The 24057-nt window shown below is 68.9% G+C and overlaps 4 protein-coding genes across 14 annotated transcripts; 1 reads left to right on the forward strand and 3 right to left on the reverse strand.

Annotated features, from left to right (window-relative positions):
• Positions 1-77: 77 nt before the first annotated feature.
• Positions 78-2590, reverse strand: ASB16 (ankyrin repeat and SOCS box containing 16). The gene is made up of 5 exons (XM_030508722.1): positions 2155-2590; positions 1662-1929; positions 630-1122; positions 446-559; positions 78-366 (listed from the first exon to the last, which is right to left on the reverse strand). Exons 1-5 carry the CDS (start codon positions 2444-2446, stop codon positions 181-183), a joined length of 1353 nt encoding a protein of 450 aa, XP_030364582.1. The 5' UTR covers positions 2447-2590; the 3' UTR covers positions 78-180.
• Positions 2591-2753: 163 nt separating this feature from the next.
• HROB (homologous recombination factor with OB-fold) lies at positions 2754-6129 on the reverse strand. Of its 5 annotated transcripts, none has more exons than XM_030508717.1 (10): positions 5960-6123; positions 5683-5733; positions 4720-5400; positions 4521-4604; positions 4062-4202; positions 3825-3933; positions 3663-3744; positions 3419-3541; positions 3117-3276; positions 2754-2987 (listed from the first exon to the last, which is right to left on the reverse strand). In XM_030508717.1, exons 1-10 carry the CDS (start codon positions 5960-5962, stop codon positions 2874-2876), a joined length of 1548 nt encoding a protein of 515 aa, XP_030364577.1. In that variant the 5' UTR covers positions 5963-6123; the 3' UTR covers positions 2754-2873. The 5 variants fall into 5 exon arrangements, with proteins under 5 accessions (XP_030364577.1, XP_030364578.1, XP_030364581.1 ...); XM_030508718.1 differs by having other exon boundaries at positions 3659-3744; positions 5960-6116; XM_030508721.1 differs by lacking the exon at positions 3663-3744 and having other exon boundaries at positions 5960-6129.
• Positions 6130-6793: 664 nt separating this feature from the next.
• HDAC5 (histone deacetylase 5) lies at positions 6794-21151 on the forward strand. Of its 6 annotated transcripts, none has more exons than XM_030508724.2 (27): positions 6794-6877; positions 7451-7550; positions 9419-9484; positions 10479-10675; positions 11454-11580; positions 11985-12099; positions 12208-12335; positions 12423-12554; positions 13160-13272; positions 13771-13890; positions 14568-14754; positions 14876-15078; positions 15164-15382; positions 15576-15726; positions 16210-16343; positions 16437-16557; positions 16652-16701; positions 16783-16890; positions 17287-17342; positions 17422-17509; positions 17583-17702; positions 17785-17882; positions 18447-18565; positions 18650-18783; positions 19316-19400; positions 19636-19771; positions 20031-21151. In XM_030508724.2, the coding sequence occupies exons 2-27, from the start codon at positions 7529-7531 to the stop codon at positions 20086-20088; spliced, it is 3087 nt and encodes a 1028-aa protein (XP_030364584.1). In that variant the 5' UTR covers positions 6794-6877; positions 7451-7528; the 3' UTR covers positions 20089-21151. The 6 variants fall into 6 exon arrangements, 4 of the variants coding, with proteins under 4 accessions (XP_030364584.1, XP_030364583.1, XP_030364587.1 ...); XM_030508723.1 differs by having other exon boundaries at positions 6807-6877; positions 11451-11580; XM_030508727.1 differs by having other exon boundaries at positions 6807-6877; positions 11451-11580; positions 20049-21151.
• A 144-nt stretch (positions 21152-21295) lies between these two features.
• G6PC3 (glucose-6-phosphatase catalytic subunit 3) lies at positions 21296-24012 on the reverse strand. 2 transcript variants are annotated; one of them, XM_030508729.1, is made up of 6 exons: positions 23252-24012; positions 23063-23169; positions 22781-22871; positions 22532-22650; positions 22292-22427; positions 21296-21772 (listed from the first exon to the last, which is right to left on the reverse strand). In XM_030508729.1, the coding sequence occupies exons 1-6, from the start codon at positions 23467-23469 to the stop codon at positions 21430-21432; spliced, it is 1014 nt and encodes a 337-aa protein (XP_030364589.1). In that variant the 5' UTR covers positions 23470-24012; the 3' UTR covers positions 21296-21429. The 2 variants fall into 2 exon arrangements, with proteins under 2 accessions (XP_030364589.1, XP_030364588.1); XM_030508728.1 differs by having other exon boundaries at positions 21296-21847; positions 23252-23942.
• Positions 24013-24057: the final 45 nt, after the last annotated feature.

Raw genomic sequence — 24057 nt, forward strand, 5'->3', positions numbered from 1 at the left:
CCAGGCTCTGTGCCCCCCACAGCGCGTCTGTCGCCCCCCGCCTGTGTCCCCCCTGTCCCAACCAGCCAGTCCCCACGATGAAGCCATGTCCTTTATTCCCCCCAGCACCCCGTTGCGGGGGGAGCCTCGGGGGGGGGTGTCACCCTGTCGCTCCCGGTGTGGGGGGGCGGTGGGGTGCCCTCAGGAGATGAGCCCCTGGGGGGGCAGCTGGAGGTAGCGGCGCAGGGCGGGTGGCAGCACCAGCGCGGGGATGGCGTCGTGGCAGCGGGGGCCCAGGCTCCGGCGCACGGCACAGCGGGCGAGGTGCTGCAGGCGCCGCGGCTGCCCCGCCATGCGCACGGCCGAGGCATAGAACTCCCGGTGCTCCTGGAGAGGAGACACGGTGGGGGGTGAGATGGGGGGGGGGGACAGCGACATCCAGGCCCCCCTCATGTCCCCCTCTTACCTCCCACAGCTCCGGGGGCACAGAGCCTACCCAGCCCTCTGCCGGGGGGATGCGGTCATAGGCATTGAGCACAACCTCCAGTGCTGGTGGGTGCTGGCAGCAGAACTTGAGCATCTGGTGACACAGAGGGTGAGGGACCCGCCACCGCCGCCACCAGCACCCCCCGCACCGCTCAATCACCCACCTTAGGGTGGACGGGGCCGGCGCCGTGGTCGAGGAGCAGCGTGATGGTCTCCTCGGGGCGCTGGTGCCGGTACTCCTCAACGGCGTGGAGGGCGCAGTCCATGGGGGTGTCCCCGGCGCAGTTGGTGGCGGTGGGGTCTGCGCCGTGGCGCAGCAGCAGCCGCACGAGCCAGGCCTGCCCGTTGGCGCAGGCGTTGTGCAGCGGCGTGTGGTGCTTGCGGCCCGCGGCGCGCGGGTCTGCGCCGGCCGCCAGCAGCCGCTCGCACACGGGGCCGTAGCTCTCGGCGGCGTCGCGGCGCTCGGCCGCGGCGCAGGCGGCGTTCAGCGGGGTCTCGCCCTGGCGGCTGCGGCACGCGGGGTCCGCGCCGTGGCGCAGGAGCAGCTCCACGTGCGCCGCCAGCCCCTGCCGCGCCGCCACGTGCAGCGGCGTCAACCGGCGCTCCCGCGACGCCAGCCCCACGCGCGCCCCGTGCGCCAGCAGCAGCTCCGCGCACCTGCGGGGGGCAGCGGGGCAGGTCAGGGGGTGCGGGAACACCCCCGGGCACCCCCCGCATGTGGGGCTGCGGTGGGGCAGGGACGGGCAGCGCTTTAGTGGGGGCGCGGCGGTGGGGCGGGGCTTGTTGTGGGCGTGGTCTCCCGTTTGGGGGCGGGGCTTGCCCTTGGGGCGGAGTTTTGCTGGGAGCGGTGTCTGACCTTGTTTGGTCACAGGGGGCGTGGCTTGGCGTTCGGGCGCCGCTTTTGGGGGCGGGGCTTGGTTTGGAGGCGGGGCTTGTCCTTGAGTGGCGTTTTGATTGGGCAGGGCTGCTGCATGGGCGGGGCTTGGCTTTGAGGGCGCGGCTTGTCCGGGGGTAATGGCGGTGTCCTGAGTAGTGGGCTGGGCGGGGCCTGGCATGCAAATGAGGTAGTCGATGTGGGCGGGGCTTCGCTGGGCGCGGGGGGTGATGGGCGGGGCTTGTCATGCAGATGAGCCCAGCCCCGGTCCCGGATTGGCTGGCGGGCGGGGGGCGGGGCTCGCGCAGGCTGTGGGGCTCACTGCAGGCTGTGGGGCGCGGTGCAGAGGTGCAGTGGGGCGCAGCCGTCGCCGCTCAGCACGTTGGGGTTGGCGCCGAAGTCCAGGAGCAGGCGGGTGCAGTCGGGGTGTGGGGCGGCCGCGCTGTCGTGCAGTGGGGCCCGGCCCCCCACCACCGCGTCCACCGCGGCCCCGCGCAGCAGCAGGAGCCGGGCACAGGCCACGTAGCCACGGCCAGACACGATGCGCAGTGCCGAGGTCTGCTGGCGCCGGGGGCTCAGCACCCACAGCCCTGCGGGGGGGACGGGTCAGACCCACACACACCTACAGCCCAGCCCAGCGGGTCCCAACCCCTTCCAGCCCCAGCCTGGTGGGAGCAAAACTGGGGTCCCACGGCACCCAGCACCCCAGATTAGAGTAGCCAGCCCTCCTGCCCCCAGGGAAGAGGGAAGGGGGGGGGAAGGGAAAGCAGGGGATAAAGGGAAAGGGGGGGGGAAAGGAGCCCCGAGCCCTGTACCCTGCTCAGGTGACCACACCAGCTCCTCGCTGACCATCTCCATGACCAGGTTGGCGGTGCTCTCGTCCTTGAAGATGCTCTTGATACGCTGCAGGTCCCCGGCGTACAGGGCGTTGTGCACCGCGGGGTCGTGGCAGCACCGGGGCCGCTGGCACGGGGGCTCGGGCAGGAAGCGGCGCGTGGCCTGTTCCCGAGCCAGAGCCCGGCGCCGCTCCTCCTGCTCCAGCAGCTCCCGCTGCAGCCGCAGCGACCTCAGCGCTGAGGAGCTGAAGGCGAAGGTGTCCTGGGCCATGGGGCAGGCCGGGGGGCACCAAGCTGCCTCCTGCCCCGGGGAGGGGGCTTATAAATAGGGCTGTGCCCCACAGCTGTGCTGAATCAAGAGCCTGAGCCAGCCCTATAAATAACTCCCCGCGGTGGTAAACAGAGTCACACTGCCAGCGCCGGGAGCCTGCTGGTGGGGTCGGAGCCGGGTACCCCCAACGCTGCTGAGGCTGCAGGAGCCCAGGGGAGCAGAGGGACCCCCAGGGGATGGGTGTGGGGTGCTGCAGTGCAGCAGAGGGGGGACACTGGTGGTGGCGACACACAAGCAGACAGGGCAATGCAGGGATAGAACAGCCCTTTAATGCAGGTTTAGGAGCTGGGAACCCGCAGCTCTCGACTCCAGACCACACACAACACCCAGAGAGAGGAGCAGCCAGGGCAGCGCCCGCTCAGCACCCTCACCATGGCACAGCCCAGGCCCCGGCACAGCCTCTGGCGTCAGCAGCAGTCAGCTTGGGCCGGAGAGGAGAAGAAATCCTCCGGCAGCTCCCCCAGGAGCCCATCCAGGTCATCTGCATGGGCACAGGGAGGACGGGACACACCGGTTTACACGTACACAGAGGAGGAACGGACTCCGTGCATCACGGACACAGGAGGGGAGACTCTGCCCAAGCCCGGGACCTGTTTCAGATCCAACTCACCCATGTCACAGCCTTCAGCTCCCTCTGGCTCCTCTTGCCCAGGCGCCTGCTCTGTGCTGTGGCTGCGGGTCCTCGAGTGTCCCCCCCAGTGCCCAGGGGCAGGGACACCCTGGGGGGGCTCCATGGGGTGCGCTGGGAGGAGCCTGGCCCGAGCAGGGTCCTGCAAAACCCAGTGGAGATGAGCCATTGGGGACCCACAGGAGGTTTTACCCATCGCTCCCAAGCCCTGCCTTTGCCCAGGTTGCTCTGGAGGGGCCTCGGGGGGGTCCCAGCACCCCCATGAGCACTAGGCCCTCCCTCACCTCCTGCTGTGCTGGTGATGGCTGCGAGAAGCTGCCCTCGGCCTCTGGTGGGTAGATCTTGAGCAGGTTGTTGGGGGTGACGTTGAGGTAGTGGTTGCGGTAAGATGGGGAGAAGACACCCACCTGTGAGGAGAGAGCAGTGGGGCAGAGCCGGGGCTCCAGCAGCTGGGCACAGTGACCAGGGCTGGGAACAGCCCCAAGCCCTCGCTGCTGCTGCTGCTCTGCCTGCACGGCTCCCACCTGCCTGAGGAGCAGCACGGAGCCAGGCCGGAGCTCGCTCTGCCTCTCCTCCAGCAGCAGGCGGTGCACCGTGCCCTGCATCTCTCCTGTGGGCAGGAAGGAACCCGTCAGCCCCAGGGAGCGATGGGCAGGAGAAGCCCCAACCCAGGCACAGCCACACACAAACCAGTTGGGTCCCGGAACACGGCACCAGCATCAACGTTGGTCCTGGTGAGGGTCTTGATCATCACGGCCATGCTGGGGACCTTGTTCTTGGGGAGCTGCTTCAAGGCTGCCTGCACACGGAGACCCTCGTGTCACACTCGTGTCCCCACATGGCCACAGGACCCCTGCAGCCAGCCCGGCACCTCCCCACGCTGAAAACAGCTCCCAGGGGCAAGGGGAGAGCTGGGGGCTCCATCACCTTCCGCAGCACCATGACCACGCTGTAGGTCCTGAGGAAGCAGCCGGGGTCCCTCTCATCCAGCTCCAGCTCCGTTTTCATGGCGAGCCAGGGGCCCTTCCCGAAATCCTCCTCTGAGGGCAGCGAGGAGCTGGGCAGGCCCTGGAGACACAGCACAACCAGTCACAGAAAGGGGAGAGCCCTGGGGACCCCCCCCAGCATCACCTCCAAACCCACAGCATGGGCACTGCTGGGATTCAGACACGGATCTGCATTGGAGCTATGGAGCGGGGTGCTGGCACAGGGTGCCCAGAGAAGCTGTGGCTGCCCCATCCCTGGCAGTGTTCAAGGCCAGGTTGGACACAGGGGCTTGGAGCAACCTGCTCTAGCGGAAGGTGTCCCTGCCCGTGGCAGGGGGTTGGAGCTGGACGAACTTTAAGGTCCCTTCAACCCAAACCATTGTACGGAGCAAGGAATTACCTCTGTCCGTGGCTTTGCCATGGCCCCATGAGATGGGGTTTGGGGAGCAGAAATGAGGATCTCCTCCAGCAGCTTCCCACCGTGCTTATGGGAGAGACAGGAAGAGATAGATGGAGCTTTGCACCTCTTCACCAGCCCATCCCACCCCACTCATCCCATCCCATCCTGCTCACCCCACCTGATCCCACCCTGCACCTACCTGCTGGGGCAGGATCCCGGCGGGCCCCGGGAAGCGGCGGGTCTTGCCCTGTGCTGGGGGCCGGGGGGCAGCCCCCGGTGCTTTGTTGGCTGCTGTCACCAACTGCACAAGGTGGTTGGTGACCACCGGGGTCTGCAGCACCGCGGGGCTGGGGGGCACCCTGGGGGGCTGCCGGGGTGGCTGTGCCGGGGGGGGCCGCAGCACCTGCGGCTCCAGGGAGGAACCGCTGGCTCCTGGCCGGTGTGGGGGTGCTTGGAAAGGCGTCAGGGATGGAGCCCTGGGAGCGGGGATGGAGCTCCAGGGCTTTCCCACTGGGGTGGGGGTCGCGGCAGAGCAGGCACCGGCCGCGCTGGGCCGCAGCACCAGCCTGGGCGCTGCCTGTGGGGCGGGCGGGAGGTCCGGCCCCGCTCCCACCCGCGGCTTGTTGGGGGTCTCCCGTTCCTGGGGGGGCTGCTCCCAGAGCCCGGAGCCCTCCAGCTCCACGCAGGCGGCCAGGAGGAGGTCGTTGTCCGGCTCGTCCTGCGGGGCTGGGGGGCTCCGGCAGCCCCCGGGGAGGGGCCGCAGCGCGGGGCGGGGGCCGGGGCCGTGCCCGGGCTGCAGGGGCGGAGCGCCGGGGGCGCCGCGGCCGTGTCCGGACACCACGAACTGGTTCTCGGCGTCCTCCACGGCCGAGAGGAAATCCTGCGGGAAGAGAGGACAGGAGAGGGCTCCGGCACCGGAACACCCCAAAGCCCCGCGCCCCCACAGCCGGCACCGGGGCCAGGCCGGTGCTGCCCCCCGAGCCCCACATCCCACGTCCCATGTTCTACATTCCACGCCTCATGTCCCATGCCCCACATCCAATGTCCCACATCTCAAATCCCATGTGCCACGTCCAATGTGCCACATCCCATGCCCCACACCTCACATCTTATATCCCACATCCCATGTGTCATGTCCCGTACCCCACATCCCACCCCTCACCTCATCCTCCAGGTCCCCATCGGCCCCGAACAGGCTCTGGAGGCGGCAGGCCTGCGGGGAGGGGTGAACCGGGCCCTGAGGGACCCGCAGCGCGCCCGGCCCCGGGGCCAGGCCCGGGGGAACCCGCTGCCCGCACGGCCGGGCCCGGCCCGCGGCGGCCGCAGGCCCCGGAGGCCCCGCGGCAGAGACCCGGCCCCCGCCAGGGACCGAGCGCGCTCCGCGGGGACCCCAGAGCTCCCCCCCCCGCCATCAGCCCCCCCGGCCCCGCTCCCGGTACCATGGCAGCGGCGCGGGAGGCGGAAGCGGCCGGGGCGGGACGCGAACCCGCGGCCCCGGGGCGGGCGGAGTGGCTGGAACGGCCCCTTTAAGGCCCCGCGGCCCCGTCGGCGGGAGGAGCGCGGCCGCGCCTCTTAAAGGGCCAGAGCGCCCCGTCCGGCCGCGGCGGGTGTGTGAGTGCGCGTGTGCGTGTGAGTGCACACGCGTGCGCAGCTGCGCCGGCCCGGCACACGGGCGTGCGATAACCCGTGGTGCGCGCACACACACACGTACCATTGCACACCAGCTCTCCGGGCACATCACGCTCACACGTGTGTCAGTGCACAGCAGCACACAGGGCACACTCACACGTGCTCTCACGTGTGTATGGTACATGTTTACACGTGTGCTAGCGCGCAGCAGCACACAGGGCACACACACACCTGTGTCATTGCACACAGTGCACACTCTCACACATGCGTGTGCCATTGCACACCAGTGTTTGAGACACACTCACACGTGCTCTCACGCGTGCCCTTGCACACGGTACATGCTCAGGTGGGCACTGGTGCGCACACAGGGCACAGGCACACGCACGCGCCAGCGCACACGGGCACACGCACGCACACGCTCTCATGTGTCTTTGCACACCAGCTCATTGCGCGCTCACACGCACGCGAGTCATTGCACACCAGTGCTCAGCACACACACACTCGCTCTCACACTCACGTGCCGTTGCACACCCGGTCACGTGCCGTTGCACGCTTGCCGGGGGGGGGGCGCGCGGGGCGCGAGCGCGCGCGCGGGGCTATTTTTAGCGCACGGGTCCCGTCACGTGACGGCGAGTGACGTCACCGAATGTTGTTGTCGGGGCGGGCGGGGCCGCGCGGCAAAGATGGAGGAGGGGCGGCGGCGCGCGCGCGGGGCGGGCAGCCGCCAGGTACGGGGGGGGGGGGGCGGGGGGGCCTATGGGGGGCTGTGTCATGGGGGGGGCGAGGGGGGACACCGCTATGGGGGGGGCAGCGCTGGGGGGGGACAGCGCTATCGGGGGGTCCGTGCGGTTGGGGGGGGGCTTTGCAATGGGGGGGTTGCAATTGGGGGGAGCGGGGGGGCCTCCGCAGCGCCGGGACCCATCGCGTGCCCCCCCCCCCCCTCCCCGCACTCGCTGGGGGGGGGGTCCCGGTGCAGCCCCGCGGTGACCCCCCTGTGGGGCTGGGGCCGGGCCCGCTGCGGTACATGGGGGGGTCACCCCTGTCCCTCCGGGTTGTGCGTGCCCCCCCCCGCGCTCCCCGATTGTGCCCCCCCGTTCCAATGCGGAGCCTTGTGTAACGCGCCCCCCCCCGTGGCCCCCCATCCCCTGCGGGCACCCCACGGACCTGCACCCCCTTTCCCGGGGGCCGCATCCTGCCCGGGCTGGTGCTGGGTCCGTCCCTCGGCGCCGGAACCCCACTGCTGGGTTATGGGGGGGGTCCGGACTCGAGGGGGTCCGCGGTGCTGACGCCGGGTCCCTCAGGGCTCCCGTTCCCCGCGGGCGCAGCCCTGGCGCTGACGGCATCCCCGGAGCGCGGCCCCCCCGGCGCCCCCCGGCACCATGGACCCCCAGAGTGATGCAGGTGAGACCCGCGGTGGGACGTTGGGGCCGCGCCGGTGCAGCCCCATCCCCGGTGCAGCCCCATCCCCGCTCTGTGTGTGTGTGTGTGTGTGTGTGTGTGTGGAGGGGGGGTCGTGGTCCCGGTCCCGGCGCCCCTGGTGTTGTCGGGGTGTCGCGGCACGTCGCCGTCGTGCGCCGTTGGTGCTGGTGTGGGTGTCACGGTGCGAGACGGGTGTGTGCGGTGCCGGGCACAGTGCCGGGGCTGTACCGGGGGACCGGAGCCCCCATCCCGGTGATCCCGGAGCTCCGGCATACATCCAATGGGAAACTGAGGCAGGGGCCGGTCACCGCCATCCTCCATCGTGGTGGGTGAATCCGGTGGCACCAACGGGTGCCGGGACAAGCGGTGACCCCCCCGGTGACACCCGCCACGGTGGCTGTGCCCACGTGTACTGGCCACCGCCAGCTCCTTCTCGAAGCCACCCTGTAATTGTCCCGGTGGGAACGCCGGTGGCATCCGGACACGTGGGACCCTGCACCCTGTAGCGCATGGGGCAGCTGGAGCCAGGGGCTCGCCGGTGCTTGGGATGGGATGGGATGGGGGGGGTGTTCCCGTGTCCCCAAACCCCCCCGGTATCCACCCACTGCTATTGCTGGAGCGTTGCCCGGCACGGGGCTGGCGCGCGGCGCGGTGGCACCAGGGCATGGGGACACGGCCATCCCGCTCCATCCCCATCCATCCCGCTCCGTCCCCGGCCAGGTCTGGGCGCTGCTCCCGTGAGATGAGGCCCTTTGGCTGCTGCGAGGAGTTGGGCAGGTCTCAGGGGCACAAAACAGAGGGGTCCCCAGTTGCTCTTTGGGGGTCCCTTTGGGTGCTCCGTGTCCCCTGGGGCTCTCCCCAAAGCTGAACTGCACTGGGATGTTCCCATGGGACCGAGCACGCCCCGGCTCTTCCATTCCTGCTGGGGTCCCCACTGTCCCCCTCATCCCAGCCCACAGTGTACCATCACCTCTGGATGGGGCTGCACATCCCTGCTCCCTCCCTGCTCCCAGCTCCCTGCTCCCTGCCCACTCCCTGCCCGCCGGGGTCCGGCACCGGGAGGCCCATCCCGGTGGCCTCCTGCCCGTGGCAGCACCAGGAATAGCCGGGCTGACGTCAAGCCCCCAGCGCCGGGGGGGCCCACGCCAGAAATATCCCAGCTATTAAAATCTTGGCTTGGGATTAACGTCCCGGTAAATAAACGTGGCTCCTGCCTGAGGGGGGCACGCACGGGCTGGGGTGTGGGGGTCCCCACCTCAGCCCATTGTCACCCCCCAGCCACTATGGGTCACTGATGTGTCAGGGCTGAGTCCGTGCCTGTGCCCCCCCCATGCTGAGACCCCCATCCTTGGGGGGGGGTCCCACTGGGAAGTGGGGGGGTCCCATTGCCTATCCCAGATCATTCCCAGCAGCGCTGATGCAGATTGACGTCCCCAGCAGTTAGGAGCTGGGGGGGACGGGATGGGGCAGGGGGCGGGGGTTATGGGGCCCTGGGAGGGGGCTGTGTGTTATGGGGGGGACATGGTGCTCCCCATCCCATGGGAGACATCCTGGTTTCCCCCCCCGCAAGCGCTGTTTATAACTGGCTCTTCCCAGGCACGGGCAAGATGAGCCTGGCTTGGGGGGGGGCGTCCAGCACTGCCCTGCCCGGGAGGGATCCCTCCCTCACTCCTCATTTGGGGGGATGCTCGATGGCTCCTGGCTGCCCTATGGAAGGGAGTGGCTGGTTTGGGGGTTGAAGTTGGGATTGGGGGGACTGAGGCTGGGTTTGGGGGGGCACACACATGCCCCAGGCCCCCCCCATGATGCCACAGCCCGCTTATGGGGCCCATGGGGCTGTTTCTCTGCAGAGGGGGGGTCCGGCCGCGAGCCCTCCCTGGAGCTCCTGCCCCACGCCCAGCTCCTGCCCGGCCCAGGTGAGTGGGGGGGGCCCTGTCCCTCCTTTCTGCCCCCCAAACCCGGCCTGTCCCCCCCTGTTGGTGCCCGGGTGTGCAGGGGGAAGGGGCACGGTGCTTGCACGAGGGTGTGCGAAGGGACTGGCCCTCCCTGCGGAGGAGGGGTGGCTCCTTGCACACGTGTGTGAGTGTGCAAGGGGCAGAGCCGCTCTCCTTGCACGAGTGCACATGTGTGTGCAAGGGGGGGGGGTGACCCGGCCGTGGCCGTGCTGCCCCATGGCAGGGACTGATGGGGGGGCTGGAGGCAGCACAAGGAGGGTTCCAGCTCCCCCTCCGCGTGTCCCCATGACCCACAGGACCCCTCCCCAAACCCCAACCCTGGGGCTGGGTTAGATTGGGGGGGGCTGGTTGGTCTATGAGGTGCTGGTTAAAGTGGGGGTTGCTGGTTGGGGGGGGCTGGTTGGTCTATGAGGGGGCTGGTTTGGTCTGGGGGGAGCTGGTTGGTCTATGGGGGGGCTGGTTGGTCGGGGGGGGGGGCACGTCTGGGGGGGCTGATCGGGAGGGTCACTGGGGGGGCTGGTGACGTCCCGAGCGCACACACACGTCAGTGCCCGACGTGCGGGAGCCGGGGGGGGGCCGCGGGGGGTGCATCAGCCCCGCCCCCACTTCCGGTGGGGGTGGGGAGACCTTCCCCCCCAAAGCCGGGTCCTGTAACCCCCCCTCTTTGCGATGGGCCCCCCCTTCCCCCTGGGTGGTCGTTGGGGGGGTTCGTGTTTGGGGGGGCTCAATCTTCCACCTCCCCCCCTCCGTTGGTGCATGTTGTAAATGGGGGTTCAGCTCAGGGTGAGCCCCTGTTGGGGGGGGGGGGGCGCGGGGCTGACCTGGAGCATTGGAGCTCTGATAGGAGGGGGCTGATCTGTGACACCCCATCCCTGGGACACCCCCCTTTTGTGCCCCCCCCCCCAATGGCCCCTTGAGCCGCAGCACCCCTGAGCCCCCGCCGGTGGTGCCGCAGGGCCGGAGGGGCCGGGGCCGGAGCCGGGGCCGTGCCGGGGGCTGGACGCAGCGGCGCGGGAGCGGCAGCTGCAGCGGGAGCTCGTGGCCCTCAAGCAGCAGCAGCAGCTCCAGAAGCAGCTGCTCTTCGCCGAGTTCCAGAAGCAGCACGAGCACCTCACGCGCCAGCACGAGGTGCAGCTCCAGAAGCACCTCAAGGTGGGCAATGGGGCTGATGGAGCCGGGGGGGGGGATGGAGCTGTTGGGGTGATGGGGATGTGGGGCATCGCCTGTCTCTGGTGATGGAGCCATTGGGGGGAGATTGAGAAGGTGGTGGAGATGTGGGGCGTCACCTCTCTGTGGTGATGGAGCCATTGGGGTGATGGAGATGTGGGGTATTGACTGACTGGGGTGATGGAGCTGTTGGGGTGGGATTGGGGATGATGGAGCTGGAGGACATCACCCGTCTGGGGGAATGGAGATTGGGGGCAGTGGAGTTGTAGGGCATCAGCTGTCTGGAGCGATGGAGCTGAAGGGCATCACCTGGCCATGGTGATGGAGCCATTGGCTGGAGATTGGGGATGATGGAGCTATGGGACATCAGCCATCTGGGGTAATGGAGCTATTGGGGATGGGGATTAGGAGGGTGATGGAGATGTGGGGTATTGATTGGGGTGATGGAACCATTGTGGGGTAGGGATTGGGGATGATGGAGCTGTGGGGCATCACCTATTGAGGGTGATGGAGCATTGGGGGGATGGAACCGTGGGGTATCCCCTGTCTGGGGTGATGGAGCTGTGTGGTATCAACCATCTGGGGCGATGGAGCTGTAGAGCTTCACGTATTGAGCCCTTGGAGAGATGGAGCCATTGGCTGGAGATTGGTGGCGCTGGAGCCGTGGGGTGGGATTGGGGCGATGGAGCCACTGGGGACATGGGCGGCGCCGGAGCGGTGCCGACGCCGTGTCCCGCCTGCGCGGGGGCCGCGGGGGCAGCAGCAGCAGGAGGCTCTGGCCGCGCGCCGGCAGCAGGAGCTGGAGCAGCAGCGGCAGCGGGAGCGGCAGGAGCTGGAGCAGCAGCGCCTGGAGCAGCTGCAGGCGCTGCGCAAGGACCGCGGCCGGGACAGTGAGCGGGGGGGCCGGGGGGGGGCCTGGGGGAGTCCGGGGGGTTCTGGAGCGTGCAGTGGGGCTGGGGGGGTCCTGGGGGTGACCGGGGGGCTCTGGATGGCTCTTGGGTGGTCTGGGAGGGTCTGGGAGCATCCCTGGGGAGTCCCAGGGGGGTACTGGGGGGTCCCAGTGGGTCCGGGGGGGGTCTGGGCCATTCCTGGGGGGAGGGTCCAGGGGGTACTTGGGGGTCCAGTGGGGCTTGGGGGAGCCCTGGGAGGGTAATTTGGGGTCGTGGGGGGTCCCGGGGGGGCGGGGAACAGAGGTGGCGGGTGTTATGGAGGTCTGGGGGGGGGGATGTGGGGTGCAGTGGGGCTGGGGGGGTCTGTGCTGTGTCCCCCCAACCCCAGTGTTCTCCCCCCCCAGGCGCCATCGCCAGCACGGAGGTGAAGCTGAAGCTGCAGGAGTTCCTGCTCAGCAAAACAAAGGAGCCGGGCACGGCCCCCCCCAACCATTCCCTCCCCCAGCACCCCACTTGTTGGTGGGTGCCCCCCTGGACCCCCCCAGCCCCCCCAGACCCCTGTCGGGGCAGGGGGAGACACACCAGGGTCCCAGCGGGCCTGTGTGACCCATCACCCATCACCCCCAGGGCCCATCACACGTCGTTGGACCAGAGCTCCCCCCCCCAGACGGGCAGTCCTGGGACCCCCCCGTCCTATCGCCCCCCCCTGCTCGGAACATACGATTCCCGGGATGACTTCCCGCTGCGCAAGACTGGTGGGTGCCGGGGCGGGGGGTGGATGGGGGGTCACAGGGATGCGGGAATACAGGGTCCCCCCCCCGGCTGACGTGTGCCCCCCCCAGCATCGGAGCCCAACCTGAAGGTCCGCTCCCGGCTGAAGCAGAAGGTGGCGGAGCGCCGGAGCAGCCCCTTGTTGCGGAGGAAGGACGGAGCCGTGCTCAGCGCCTGCAGGAAGAGAGCGGTGGAGATCACGGGTGAGCGGGGACCGGGTGAGACGGGAGAGGTGGGAGCCATGGAAGCAATGGGTGTGATGGGAATGATGGGAGCAATGGGACCCATTGGAGCCAAGGGAGCCATGGGAGCAATGGGAGTGAAGGGAGCAATGGGAGCCAAGGAGGCCATGGGAGTGATGGGAGCTATGGGAGCAATGGGACTAAAGGGAGCAATGGGAGCCATGGAACCGATGGGATTGATGGGAGCAATGGGAGCCATGGGAGCAGTAGGAGCCATTGGAGCCATGGGTGTGATGGGAGCTGTGGAAATGATGGGATCCATGGGAGTGATGGGAGCCATTGGAGTGACGGGAGCCATGGGAGCGAAGGGAGCTATCGGAGTGATGGGAGCCAATGGAGCAATGGGAATGATGGGCTCATGGGTACCAGTGTCCCCCTCCTGCTCCCAGCTCCTGCGACACGTGTGTGCTTGTGCGCATTCACGCTTACTCAGCACATCTGCACACACGTGGTTGCGCGTGCTTGTGCAGCAGACATACTTGTGCACACGTGTACTTGTGTGACACACGCACACGTGTGCTCTGCGTGCTGTGCGCGTGCACGCGTGTGTGACGCCCGCCCCGCAGTGTGCTCGGTGAGCAGCAGCAGCAGCGCCCCCGGCTCCGGGCCCAGCTCCCCCAACAGCTCCCACAGCGCCGAGAACGGGCTCACGGGCTCCGTGCCCAACATCCCCGCGCAGGTATGGCCGAACACGCGTGTACACGTATGTGCTGCGAGCAACGGCAGTGCACATGTGTGTGCTATTAGCATGCTCAGGGTGCACATGTATGCTCAGCTGTGTGCTGTGAGCGTGTTCAGGGTGCACACGCGTGTGCTGTAAGTGTGGTCAGCCTGCATACGTGTGTGCAGCCGGGGTACTCCGTGCACACACATATGTTCAGGTGTGTGCTGTGAGCATGCTCAGGGTGTACATGTGTTCAGATGGGTCCAGCTGGAGGGTGTGCTTGGTGTGCACATGTGTGTCATGGCACATGTATGTGTTTGCTGTGTGCAGGGAGCATGTTTGGGCGCAGACGTGTGTTTAGGTGTGTGCATGTTCAGGGTGCACACATGTGCTCAGGTTCATGCAGCTGTAAGAATTGAAGCTCACGTGCATGGCGTGTCTCACCTCACATGTGTGTGTCAGTGGCGTGTCAATGGCATGTTAATGGCAAGTCGCTGGCGTGTCCCCCCGCAGCAGCTCCTGCCGCAGCCCCGGCCGCTGCCCCTCGATGGTGTCCCCCAGCTCAGCCTCTACACGTCCCCGTCGCTGCCCAACATCTCCCTGGGGCTGCCGGGGCCCGGCCCCCCCCTTTCTGTGAGCACCACCGGGGGGGGAGCCCATAGAGTCACTATGGGGACCCTATGAGGGGTGTGGTGGGGACCCAGGACCCGATCGGGTTGATATGGGGACCTATAGGGGGGCATGGGGCACCATGGGGAGGTAGGGACCCCATTGGGCGGGACGTGGGACCCCATGGGGTTGGTATGGGGACCCCCTGGGTGGTGGCATGGAGACCTGCGACCCCATAGGGTTGCCATGGGGACCCATAGGGGGACCTGGACTCCATGGCGGGGGGTGGGGAGCCCTTTGGGTGGGATGGGGACCTGGGACCCCATAGGGTTGGTATGGGGACCTATGGCAGGGGCACAGGGACCTCGGGCTGGGGGGACGCTCTATGGGGGGGTGGCACACAGACTTGGGAGCTCATGGGGTCTATTTAGGACCCACCAGGGTGACACAGGGACCTGGGGGCAGAAGGTCAATATGGGGAGGGGACCCCATGGCGGTGGCGCAGGGACCTGGAACCCTGTAGGGTCAATATGGGGGTCCCTGTGCCCATGGGGACCTGGAACCCCTGTGGGGGGGTTTGGGGAGCACCAGGACCTGGGACCCCATAGGGTTGGATGGGGACCCACAGCAGGGGCATGGGGTCCCAATGGAGGGGTGGGTTTGGGGACCCCCATGGGGGGGGCACTGACGGTGTCCCGCAGGTGGAGGCCGAGCGCGCAGGGGGGGTCCCTGCGCTGCGCCCCGCAGCCGCGCTGCCCGCACAGCTCCTGAGCTCCCCCTCGCTGCTGGGGGGGGCCCTGGACGGGGACCCCGCGCCCGGCCCCGCGTCCCTGCTGCAGCACGTGCTGCTGCTGGAGCAGGCGCGGCAGCAGAGCGGGCTCCTCGCCGGTGAGACACGGCCTCCGTCCCTCCCTGCCTCCGTCCCTCCCTGCCTCCGTCCCTCCCTGCCTCAGTTTCCCTTCCCCGGCCTCATTCCCCCCCCGTGCCTCAGTTTCCCTCTCTCCGGCAGTCCCGCTCCACGCTCGCGCCGCGCTGGCGCCCGGTGACCGCGCCGGCTCCGTGCGGGTGGTACCGAAGCTGCCGCGGCACCGGCCCCTCAGCCGCACGCAGTCGTCCCCATTGCCCCAGAGCCCGCAGGCGCTGCCCCACGCGCTGCCCCATGGCGCCCTCCAGCACCACTTCCTCGACAAGCAGCAGGTCCCACTCGGCAAGGTGGGCGCTATGGGGTGTTATGGGGCGTTATGGGGTGCTCTGGTGCACTATGGAGTACCACATGGGTCACTGTGGCCCCCCCCAGCTGCTGCCCAAGGCTGGGGAGCTCCCGCGGGCCCCCCCCACGCACCGCGAGGAGACGGAGGAGGAGCTGACGGAGCAGCAGTCGCCCCCCCCGCGGGACCGGGACCCCCCCCCCGCGCCCCCGCTCCCGGACCCCCCCCAGGACCCCGAGGAGCCGGGGGACAGCGGGGACGAGCCCGAGGGCCCCGATGGCCCCGAGCTGGGGGGCACCTACCAGCAGGTGAGACCCGGGGGGGGGGCACAAACCATACCTGAGATAGAGCTGCCCCCCCGGATCCTGCACCAGCCCCCCCTTTGCACCAGCATCCCGGTGCTGGGTGATGGGGGGGGGGGGTGCAGGAGCTGATGGGGGGTCCCGGTGCTGATGGAGGGGTCTGGTGCTGATGGGGGGTCTCTGATGGGGTCCCCCCCAGGCGCTGCCCGAGGCGCCGCTGCCGCTGTTCCCGGGCTCCCCCCCGGCGCTGCTGGCGCTGCCGCACCCGGCGCTCGCCCGCACACACTCGTCCCCCCCCAGCGTCCGACCCCCCCCACCCGACGGGGGCCCCCAGCTCCGCTTCAGCACAGGTACGGGGGGGCCTCATCCTTTGGGGTGTCCATTGCCAGGGGATCCTCCTGTCCCATAGGAGCCCCTGTCCTCTGGTGTTCCCATCCCTTGGGGTGCATGGGGACCCCCGGGGATCCCCATGTCCTATGGGGCTCTCCATCTCTTGGGGTGCCCCGGGGTTCCCCTGTCCCATGGGATCCCCCTCTCCCATAGGGTCCCCCATTTTCTGGGGTGCCCAGGAACTCCCCCTATCCCATGGGATCCCCATATCCTCTGGGGCACCCCATCCCTCAGGGTGCCATGGGGTGCCCATGTCCCACTGGGTCCTCCTCTCCCATAGGGTCCCCCATCCTTTGGGGTGTCCCATTGGATCCCAGTGTCCCACTGGATCCCCATGTCCCGTTGGATCCCTGTGTTCTATGGGGTTCTCCATCCCTTGGGGTGCCCGGGCTTCCCCATGTCCCGCTGGATCGGGCTGTCCCACAGGACCCGCTGTTCCGCAGGGCTGGTGTACGACACCTTCATGCTGAAGCACCAGTGCACGTGCGGCAACACCAACATCCACCCGGAGCACGCCGGCCGCATCCAGAGCATCTGGTCCCGGCTGCAGGAGACGGGGCTGCTGGGCAAGTGCGAGGTGAGGGCGCCCCACAGCGCGGGGGGGGCCTCCCTTATGGTCCCTTGTATCGGAGGTGGGGGGGGTCACCCGGTGTCCCCGTGTCCCTCCCAGCGCATCCGGGGCAGGAAGGCGACGCTGGAGGAGATCCAGACGGTGCACTCGGAGCATCACACGCTGCTCTATGGCACCAGCCCCCTCAACCGCCAGAAGCTCGACAGCAAGAAGCTGCTGGGTACGCGCTGGGGGGGGCCCCGGCTCCCCGCTCGGGGCGGGGGGACGCACACACGCTGTGCCCATTGCCCCCATCACACCGCTCCGTCCCGCAGGTCCCATCAGCCAGAAGACGTACGCGGTGCTGCCGTGCGGCGGCATCGGGGTGAGTCCGCGGGGGCGCGCGGGGGCGGGGGGCGGGGGGCTCTGGCGTGTCCCATCGTCACCCCGGCCCCTGTCGCCGCAGGTGGACAGTGACACGGTGTGGAACGAGCTGCACTCGCCCAGCGCCGTGCGCACGGCCGTGGGCTGCCTGCTGGAGCTCGCCTTCAAGGTGGCCGCCGGCGAGATCCGGGTGAGCGCGCGGGGGGAGGCCAGGCACGGGGGGGTGCATCGTGTGCGGCACCCGCGTGCAACGGCCCTTGTGCAAGCTCCTGTGCACGCACAGCGCTCGCTTGCGCGCCCGCCTGCCTGTGTGACAGCCCCTGTGCGAGCTCACGCGTGTGCGCGCTCAGCTGCGTGTGATGGTTCTCAAGCACGTGTGCTCACCTGTGTGTGTATGACGGCAAGCGTGTGCACCCTGTACATGCATTGCACGTGCACGCTCACATGGTTACACACAGCAGCCCTCGTGCACACGTGACAGCACGTACATACATCACACGTGCACACGCTCACAGCAGCCCGTGCGCCTGCCCTTGTGCCCTCGCACACGCGTGTCACACGTGTGTGTCCCTGTCTGTCCCTGCAGAACGGCTTCGCTGTCATCCGCCCGCCCGGGCACCACGCTGAGGAGTCCGCGGCCATGTGAGTGCAGGGACATGGGGGGGGTTGGGACATCGGGGGGTCCCCCCCAGCGCTGACCGTGTCCCCGTCCCCCCACCAGGGGCTTCTGCTTCTTCAACTCAGTGGCCATCTCAGCCAAGCTGCTGCAGCAGAAGCTCAGCGTGAGCAGGATCCTCATCGTGGACTGGGTAAGCCCCCCCCATGGTGAGGGGTCCCCGGAGGGTCCGCGGGGGGTCCCTGACGCCGCTGTCCCCCCCCCAGGACATCCACCACGGCAATGGCACCCAGCAGGCGTTCTACAGCGACCCGGCCGTGCTCTACATCTCCCTGCACCGCTACGACGACGGCAACTTCTTCCCGGGCAGCGGCGCCCCTGAGGAGGTACCGGGGTGGGGGGGTCGCTGTGGATGGGGGGGGTCACCCCGTGCTGGCTGTGCCAGGGGGTGACCCGTGCTGTGCTTAGGTGGGCAGCGGAATGGGGGTGGGCTTCAACATCAACATCGCCTGGACCGGGGGTGTGGACCCCCCCATTGGGGATGTGGAGTATCTCACTGCCTTCAGGTGCGGCGGGCGCCCTGTCAGGGGCGTCCCTGTGTCCTGGGGGGGGGCTCCCCACACCCGGGGGTGTCATCGTGTCCTAGGAGGGGTCTCTGCACCCTTGGGGGTCCCTTCCATGTCCTGGGGGGGGGGTCCCTGCACCACTGGGGGCTTCCCTATGTCCTGGTGGGGGAGTCTCTGCACCCTTGGGGGATACCCAGCTCCGGGGGGGGTCCCTTCTCTCTGGGGTGTCATTATGTCCTGGGAGGGGTGTCCCTGTACCTTGAGTGGTGTCTCTACACCCTGGGGTGATCCTTGTGTCTTATGGGTGGGGCGTCTGCACCCTTGGGGGTCCCCCCATATCCTGGGTGGGGCGTCTCCATCTCGGGGGGCATTCCCTGCATCCCGAGGAGGGTCCCTGCATCACTGGGGGGGGATTCCTGTGTCCTAGGAGGGGGTTCCCTGTTCCTTGGGGGGCTCCCTGTCCCCTGGGCCTCCCTGTTCCTTGGGGGGCTCCCTGTACCTTGGGGGGTCACTGTGCCTTGGGGGGGTCCCTGCGCCCCGGGGGGGTCCCGCTGTGCCCCCCAGGACCGTGGTGATGCCGGTGGCCAGTGAGTTCTCCCCGGACGTGGTGCTGGTCTCGGCCGGGTTCGACGCCGTCGAGGGGCACCTCTCCCCCCTCGGGGGTTACTCCGTCAGCGCCAAATGTGAGCGGCGCCAGGGGGGGGCACGGGGGGCGTTATCCGGGGGGGGCTCAGGGCTCCGTGTCACCCCCCCCCGTCCCCCCCCAGGCTTTGGGCACCTCACGAAGCAGCTGATGATGCTGGCGGGGGGGCGCGTGGTGCTGGCGCTCGAGGGGGGGCATGACCTCACGGCCATTTGTGACGCCTCTGAGGCCTGTGTGAGCGCCCTGCTCGGCATGGAGGTACCGGACACCCCCTATGGGGCACCCCACATGGGGCACCCGTGGGACACCCACCGCCCCCGATGGGTCAACCCCACATGGGGCACCCCTCACCTATGGGACACCCCCAATGGGACACCCACGACCACCCATGGGACACCCCAACATGGGGCACCCACCACTGGGACCCCCACCACCCCCCATGGGATGTCCCACACCCATGGGACACCCACTCCTACGGGGCATCCCCCCCGGGTTACCCCCCCATGGGACACCCCATGTGGGACACCGCAACACCCATGGGACACCCCCTGGGAACCCCACAACCACCTATGGGGACCCCCGCCCGCCATGGAACCCACACAGACACCCCCCATGGGACACCCCGTCGCCCCCCCCAGCTGTGCTGAGGTGCAGCCCCTGCGTCGTGCCTCAGTTTCCCCATGGGTGATGCAAGGAGCTCTGCTTTTGTCCCTGGTTTGGGGGTGCTGGGGGGGGGTCTGGAAGTGCTGGGGGCTGCTTTGGGGTCTTCACGGGGTGTCCCCCCCCCCAGCTGGAGCCGCTGGACCCGTCCCTGCTGCAGCAGAAGCCCAATGTGAACGCGGTGGCCACGCTGGAGAAGGTCATCGAGATCCAGAGTGAGACCCTGCGGCCGGGGGGGGCCCTGGGGGGTCCTGGGGCTGGTTGTGTCCTGGGGGGCACAGGGGGGACCCCCGGCGCTGTTCTCACCGCTGGGGCTGGCCCTGCCATGGGGGTGGTCCTGGGGTCTGTCCCTGCCATGGGGGTTGCATGGGTGCTGCGAGCTGTCCCAGGGGGTGCCCCATGGGCGCTGTCCGTGCTCTGGGTGCCCCACGGGCGCTGTCCCTGTCGCAGGCCGGCACTGGGGCTCTCTGAAGCGCGGGGGGGCCCCGTGGCTCAGCGCTGGGGGGGACGCGGAGGCTGAAGCGCTCTCGGCCATGGCCCAGCTCTCGGTGGGGGCAGAGCATGGGAGCAGCGACCCCCGGCCCAGGTACGGCCCTGGACACGCGTGTGCTGGCGTGTGCACGGAGACACGCGTGTGCTGGCGTGTGCATGGAGACACCCATGTCCTTGGTGGGCTGTGTGTCCCTGGGGGGTGCATGGACACATACACGTGTATCCTCGTGGATCCACACGTGTGTCCCTGGGGGTGGACACGTGTCCCCTCACCCTGCTGTGTGCCCTGGTGGGAGCGGAGGGGGCGCGGTGCCGGTCCCGGTGCCGGTGCTGATCCCGGTGCCGGATCCCAGCATTCCCGCCATGCCCAGGCCAGCGGAGGAGCCGATGGAGGCGGAGCCCGCGCTGTGACCGAGCCCGAAACCCCCCGAGAATCCACAGAAACCACCTGGAAAACCCCAAAAAAAGACAAAAAAAATGGGAATTGGGCGGAAAAGTGGGAAAAAAAGAGGAAAATATTTTCTTTTTCTATTAAAAAAGGCCGAAAAAGACAAAAAAATCCCCCCCCCCTTCACCCCCCCCCCGCGGTCGCGTCGTGTCTCGGGTCGTCCCCCCCCATCGTGTCTCCCCATCGTGTCCCCGTGTGTCCGTCAGGTCCCAGCGCCCCCCCCCGGCTCCTCTCCTGCTTTGAGGGTTTTTCCCTTGTTTTCTCCCTCGTTCTCTCCCATCCCGGGAGGAGCCGATGGCAATTTTGTGCCTTTCATTCGATCCGGTGGGTTTTGGTTTTAATGCCTTAAATTTCCTGGGATGTGGGGGGGTTTCTCCAGCTCTTCCTTTAGTTTTCCTTTCCCGCCCGTGTCCCTGTCCCGTGGTCACCCTGGGAGGTGATGGATCCCGGGGATGGGCGATGGGTCCCTGGGGATGATGGGTGATGGATCCCTGGGGATGGGCGATGGGTCCCTGGGATGATGGGTGATGGATCCTGGGGATGGGTGATGGATCCTGGCACCTTCCTTGGGATAAACCTTTGTTCTTCATGGAGAAAAGAAGGGAAAAAGCCCCCAGAGCAGGACTATCCCGCTCGGTTTTCCCATCACTTCCTGGCCCCGGAGCAATTCCTGCCTCCCCCCCTCAAAGGATATAATTTTATTACAGATATATTATTTAATAGTATTTTTTTAACGGGAGGGGCCGGCGGGGGGGGTCCCCACATTGGGGTGTGGAGATGGGGGTCAAGGTATCCCCCCCCATCCCCAGCCCCATGGGGGGGCTCTGGGCCTGTCCCCATTCAATGGGGGGGGCCCAGCGCCCCACAGCTCCTCTGGGGGGGGGGTTGGGGGCCGGCCCCCCGCAGCTTTGGGCTGGTGTCGTGTGTGTGTGTCCCCCGCGCCCCCCCCCGCTGTGGGTCTGGGCCCCTGTTTTGTACCATGTCCCCATGTTCGTCCTTGGATAAATAAACTTGGTTCTGGCAATAGAACTGCAGTGGGGGGCCCGGGGGGGGGGCACCGCCTTTGTGTCCCCATCAGAGCAGCGCTGGTGCCCCCGGGGCCGCAGCTTCCCCGCCCAGCGCGGGGGGGGCGCTGTCCCCGTGTCCCCCCCATTGAAGGACGCGGGGGGGGGCGGTTGGTAACAGCCTTTATTTGGTTAGAAACGGGGTGACCCCCCCGGTTGCTGCAGCGGCACAGACTGGGGAGCGCTGGGGGGCGAACGGGGGGTGGAAGGTGCTGGGGTCTGGCCCCGCGCTGGGGGGCGCTACTCGCGGTGCGGGGCGCCCCCCACGCGGCCGAGCGCCGCGAGCAGCCGCGGCAGCAGCGAGGCCACGATCCAGGGCCCCGCCGCGTACCGCAGCGCGCTGCTCCCGTACCAGAGGGTGGCGTCCTGCGGCTCCCGCAGCCGGTGCAGCCCCTGCACGGCGGCCACGGCCGCGGCGGCCCCGGCGAGGCGCTGCCACGGGCCCAGGCGCGGGGCGGGACTCGCGGCCGCCAGCGCCAGCCCCAGCGCGCTGCCCGCGTCCCGCCACAGCGAGGCCAAGGGCCGCGAGTCGCGGCGGAGCCAAGCGGCGCTGGAGCACCACTGCGCGGCCAGGCGGAGCGACCTGCGGGGGACAGCGGCCGTGGGGCGGGGACACAGCCATGGGGCGGGGACACAGCTACGGGGCGGGGACCCACACCTATGAGGCAGAGGAACACAGCTATGGGGCTAGGGGGACAGCTGTAGGGCAGGGACACAGCTATGGGGCTGGAGCACCACCACGTGGCCAGGCAGATGGACCTGTGGCAGGGAGACCGTGGGGTGCCGTGGGACTGGGAACCCCATCTATGGGTGAAACTACCATCTTTGGGACTGGGACCCACACCTTTGGGGCTGGAATCCCTCTCTATGGGACCCGGGACCCACATCTATGTGTGAAACTCCCACCTATGGGGCTGGGACCCCTATCCATGGGGCAGGGCTTACCTGGGCAGGGCTGCAGCCCTCACAGCGGTGGAAGCTGCCTTTCGGCACCGCACAGGGGGAGCCCCCAAACCCCCATGACAAGCACTGGAGGGGCAGGAGGGGGGGCAGATATGGGGCAGGAGGTGGGCTCAGCCCCACACATCCCTCACGCACTCACCAGTCGATGTCGAGGCCGGCGGCGCGCAGGACCCAGCGCAGGATGAGGGCGCTGAGCGGCAGCACCAGCGCGGCGCAGGCGAAGGCGCGGGGGGACCCCGGGGTGCGGCCCTGCAGCCCCCAGCCCAGCACTGCCCCTGCAGCAGCTGTGGGTCAGGGCGGTGCTCGAGGGGAGCTGCCCCATAGATGAGGGTCATCCCCCACTGACCCGCCCCATAGGTGGGGGTCACGCCCCACTGACCTGCCAAGATGCCGGCGACCACCTGATGGGGGAAGTGGGCCAGGACGAAGACCCTCGAGAGCCCCACGGCCACCATCAGCAGGATGTAGGCAGCGAAGGGGATGATCCTCAGCACCGGGCTGGAGGCGAAGCGGTGGCTCCAGGTCGGCGTTCCCGATGTTATCCCGCTCTCCAGAGCCTCACAGGGAAGGGTCCCACAACCCGACCTCCCGCTTCCCAAAGGAGCTGTGGCCATTGCCAAGGACTCACCTCCCGGAGCGGGCGGACACGAGCGAGCTCAGCGCGGAGACGAGAGGCCACAGCGCGGCGCCGGTGACCATGCAGTGCCCCGAGGGGCTCCCTGCGGGGGGAGCACAGGGAATGCTCCACGGGGCTGCCGGAGCCCGGGGCCACCGGCAGGACGAGGCTGAGCATGGAGCCGGGCGGACGAGGGCGCCGAGGGACGGGTTCCCCACCCGGCACCTCCCGCCAGGCCGGATCCAGCCCTTCCCCGCGGGTGCGGGGCTCCGACCCGAGGCCGTTCACGCTCACCCGGGCCGGTCTCGCAGGTCACAGGGAACTGCCGCAGCCCCAGCGGCTCCCGCGCGGCCATTCCCGACTCATGGACCCACCAGAAGGGCCGTTCTCCGAAGAGGAGCCTGGCGGGAAGAGCAAGCCCGTCCCGGTGGGCGCGGGGCCGCATCGCGCCGGCAGCGGCGGGGTCGGGGGGTCCCTCCTCACCACTTGAGCACCACGTTGAGCCACTCGGCCACGAGCGCGCCCCACAGCAGCGCCGCACCCGGCGCCGGGCCCAGCCACCAGCACAGCGGGAAGGCGGCGGTGAAGAGGTGCCGGGGGTCGGCCGCGGAGCTCAGCGCCACCCAGGCGGGCTCCAGCCACGGTGGCCCCGACTGCAGCAGCGCCGCGAAGCGCAGCCCCGCCACGTGCACCCCCTCCATGGCGCGGCCGGCACCGAGCACTGCGGCCCGCGGGCGTCCCTGGGGGGCTCTGGGGGGCTCTATGGGGCCCTAGGCCAGGCTTGGGGTCCCTGTGGGTTCTTATGGGTCCCTATGGGGCTCTATGGGTCCCTTAGGCCAAGCTTGGGGGCTCTATGGGTCCTTATGGGTCCCTATGGGGCTTTATGGGTCCTTAAGGGTCCCTATGGGGCTTTATGGGTCCCTTAGGCCAAGCCTGGGGGCTCTATGGGGCTCTGTGGGTCCCTAGGCCGGGCCTGGGGGCTCTATGGGGCTCTGTGGGTCCCCAGGCCGGGGTTAGGGGCTCTATAGGTCCCTAGGCCGGGCCGCGGCCTCACTGATCCCGCAGGCCGGAGCGCTCTCGCGGTGGCTCGGGCCGGGCCCGCGGCCGCTCGGTGCCCGCCGGAGCTCGGGTCCCTCCCGCCGCCGCCGCCGCTCCGGTTTATCCGGTCCCTCCCGCCGCGCCCCCCCCACCCCCCGCGCGGGTCGTTACCGCGGCAACCCCCGTGTTCCCCCCCCCGCTCAGCCTACATCCCCCATCACCCCCCGCGGCATCTACGGCGCGTCGCGAGG

The sequence above is a fragment of the Strigops habroptila genome, chromosome 19 (assembly GCF_004027225.2).
Source record: "Strigops habroptila isolate Jane chromosome 19, bStrHab1.2.pri, whole genome shotgun sequence".
In the NCBI taxonomy this organism is placed as follows: Eukaryota; Metazoa; Chordata; class Aves; order Psittaciformes; family Psittacidae; genus Strigops; species Strigops habroptila.

Bases quoted from the DNA above. Each gene is read 5' to 3' on its own strand.
- ASB16 (XM_030508722.1), bottom strand. From the start codon at position 2,446: ATGGCCCAGGACACCTTCGCCTTCAGCTCCTCAGCGCTGAGGTCGCTG. The intron at 1,930-2,154 runs GTACAGGGCTCG...TCCCCCCCGCAG, and splicing joins GGTGTGGTCACCTGAGCAGG to GGCTGTGGGTGCTGAGCCCC. The intron at 560-629 runs GTGGGTGATTGA...CTGTGTCACCAG, and splicing joins CCGGCCCCGTCCACCCTAAG to ATGCTCAAGTTCTGCTGCCA.
- HROB (XM_030508717.1), bottom strand. The intron at 3,934-4,061 runs GTGATGGAGCCC...CTCCGTGTGCAG, and splicing joins TGGTCATGGTGCTGCGGAAG to GCAGCCTTGAAGCAGCTCCC. The intron at 3,277-3,418 runs GTGAGGGAGGGC...TGGGTTTTGCAG, and splicing joins CATCACCAGCACAGCAGGAG to GACCCTGCTCGGGCCAGGCT.
- HDAC5 (XM_030508723.1), top strand. From the start codon at position 7,529: ATGGACCCCCAGAGTGATGCAG. The intron at 12,336-12,422 runs GTGGGTGCCGGG...TGCCCCCCCCAG, and splicing joins CTTCCCGCTGCGCAAGACTG to CATCGGAGCCCAACCTGAAG. The intron at 17,510-17,582 runs GTAAGCCCCCCC...TCCCCCCCCCAG, and splicing joins GGATCCTCATCGTGGACTGG to GACATCCACCACGGCAATGG.
- G6PC3 (XM_030508728.1), bottom strand. From the start codon at position 23,469: ATGGAGGGGGTGCACGTGGCGGGGCTGCGCTTCGCGGCGCTGCTGCAG. The intron at 23,170-23,251 runs GTGAGGAGGGAC...TCTTCCCGCCAG, and splicing joins CTCAACGTGGTGCTCAAGTG to GCTCCTCTTCGGAGAACGGC. The intron at 22,651-22,780 runs GTGAGTCCTTGG...CTTCGCCTCCAG, and splicing joins GTGTCCGCCCGCTCCGGGAG to CCCGGTGCTGAGGATCATCC.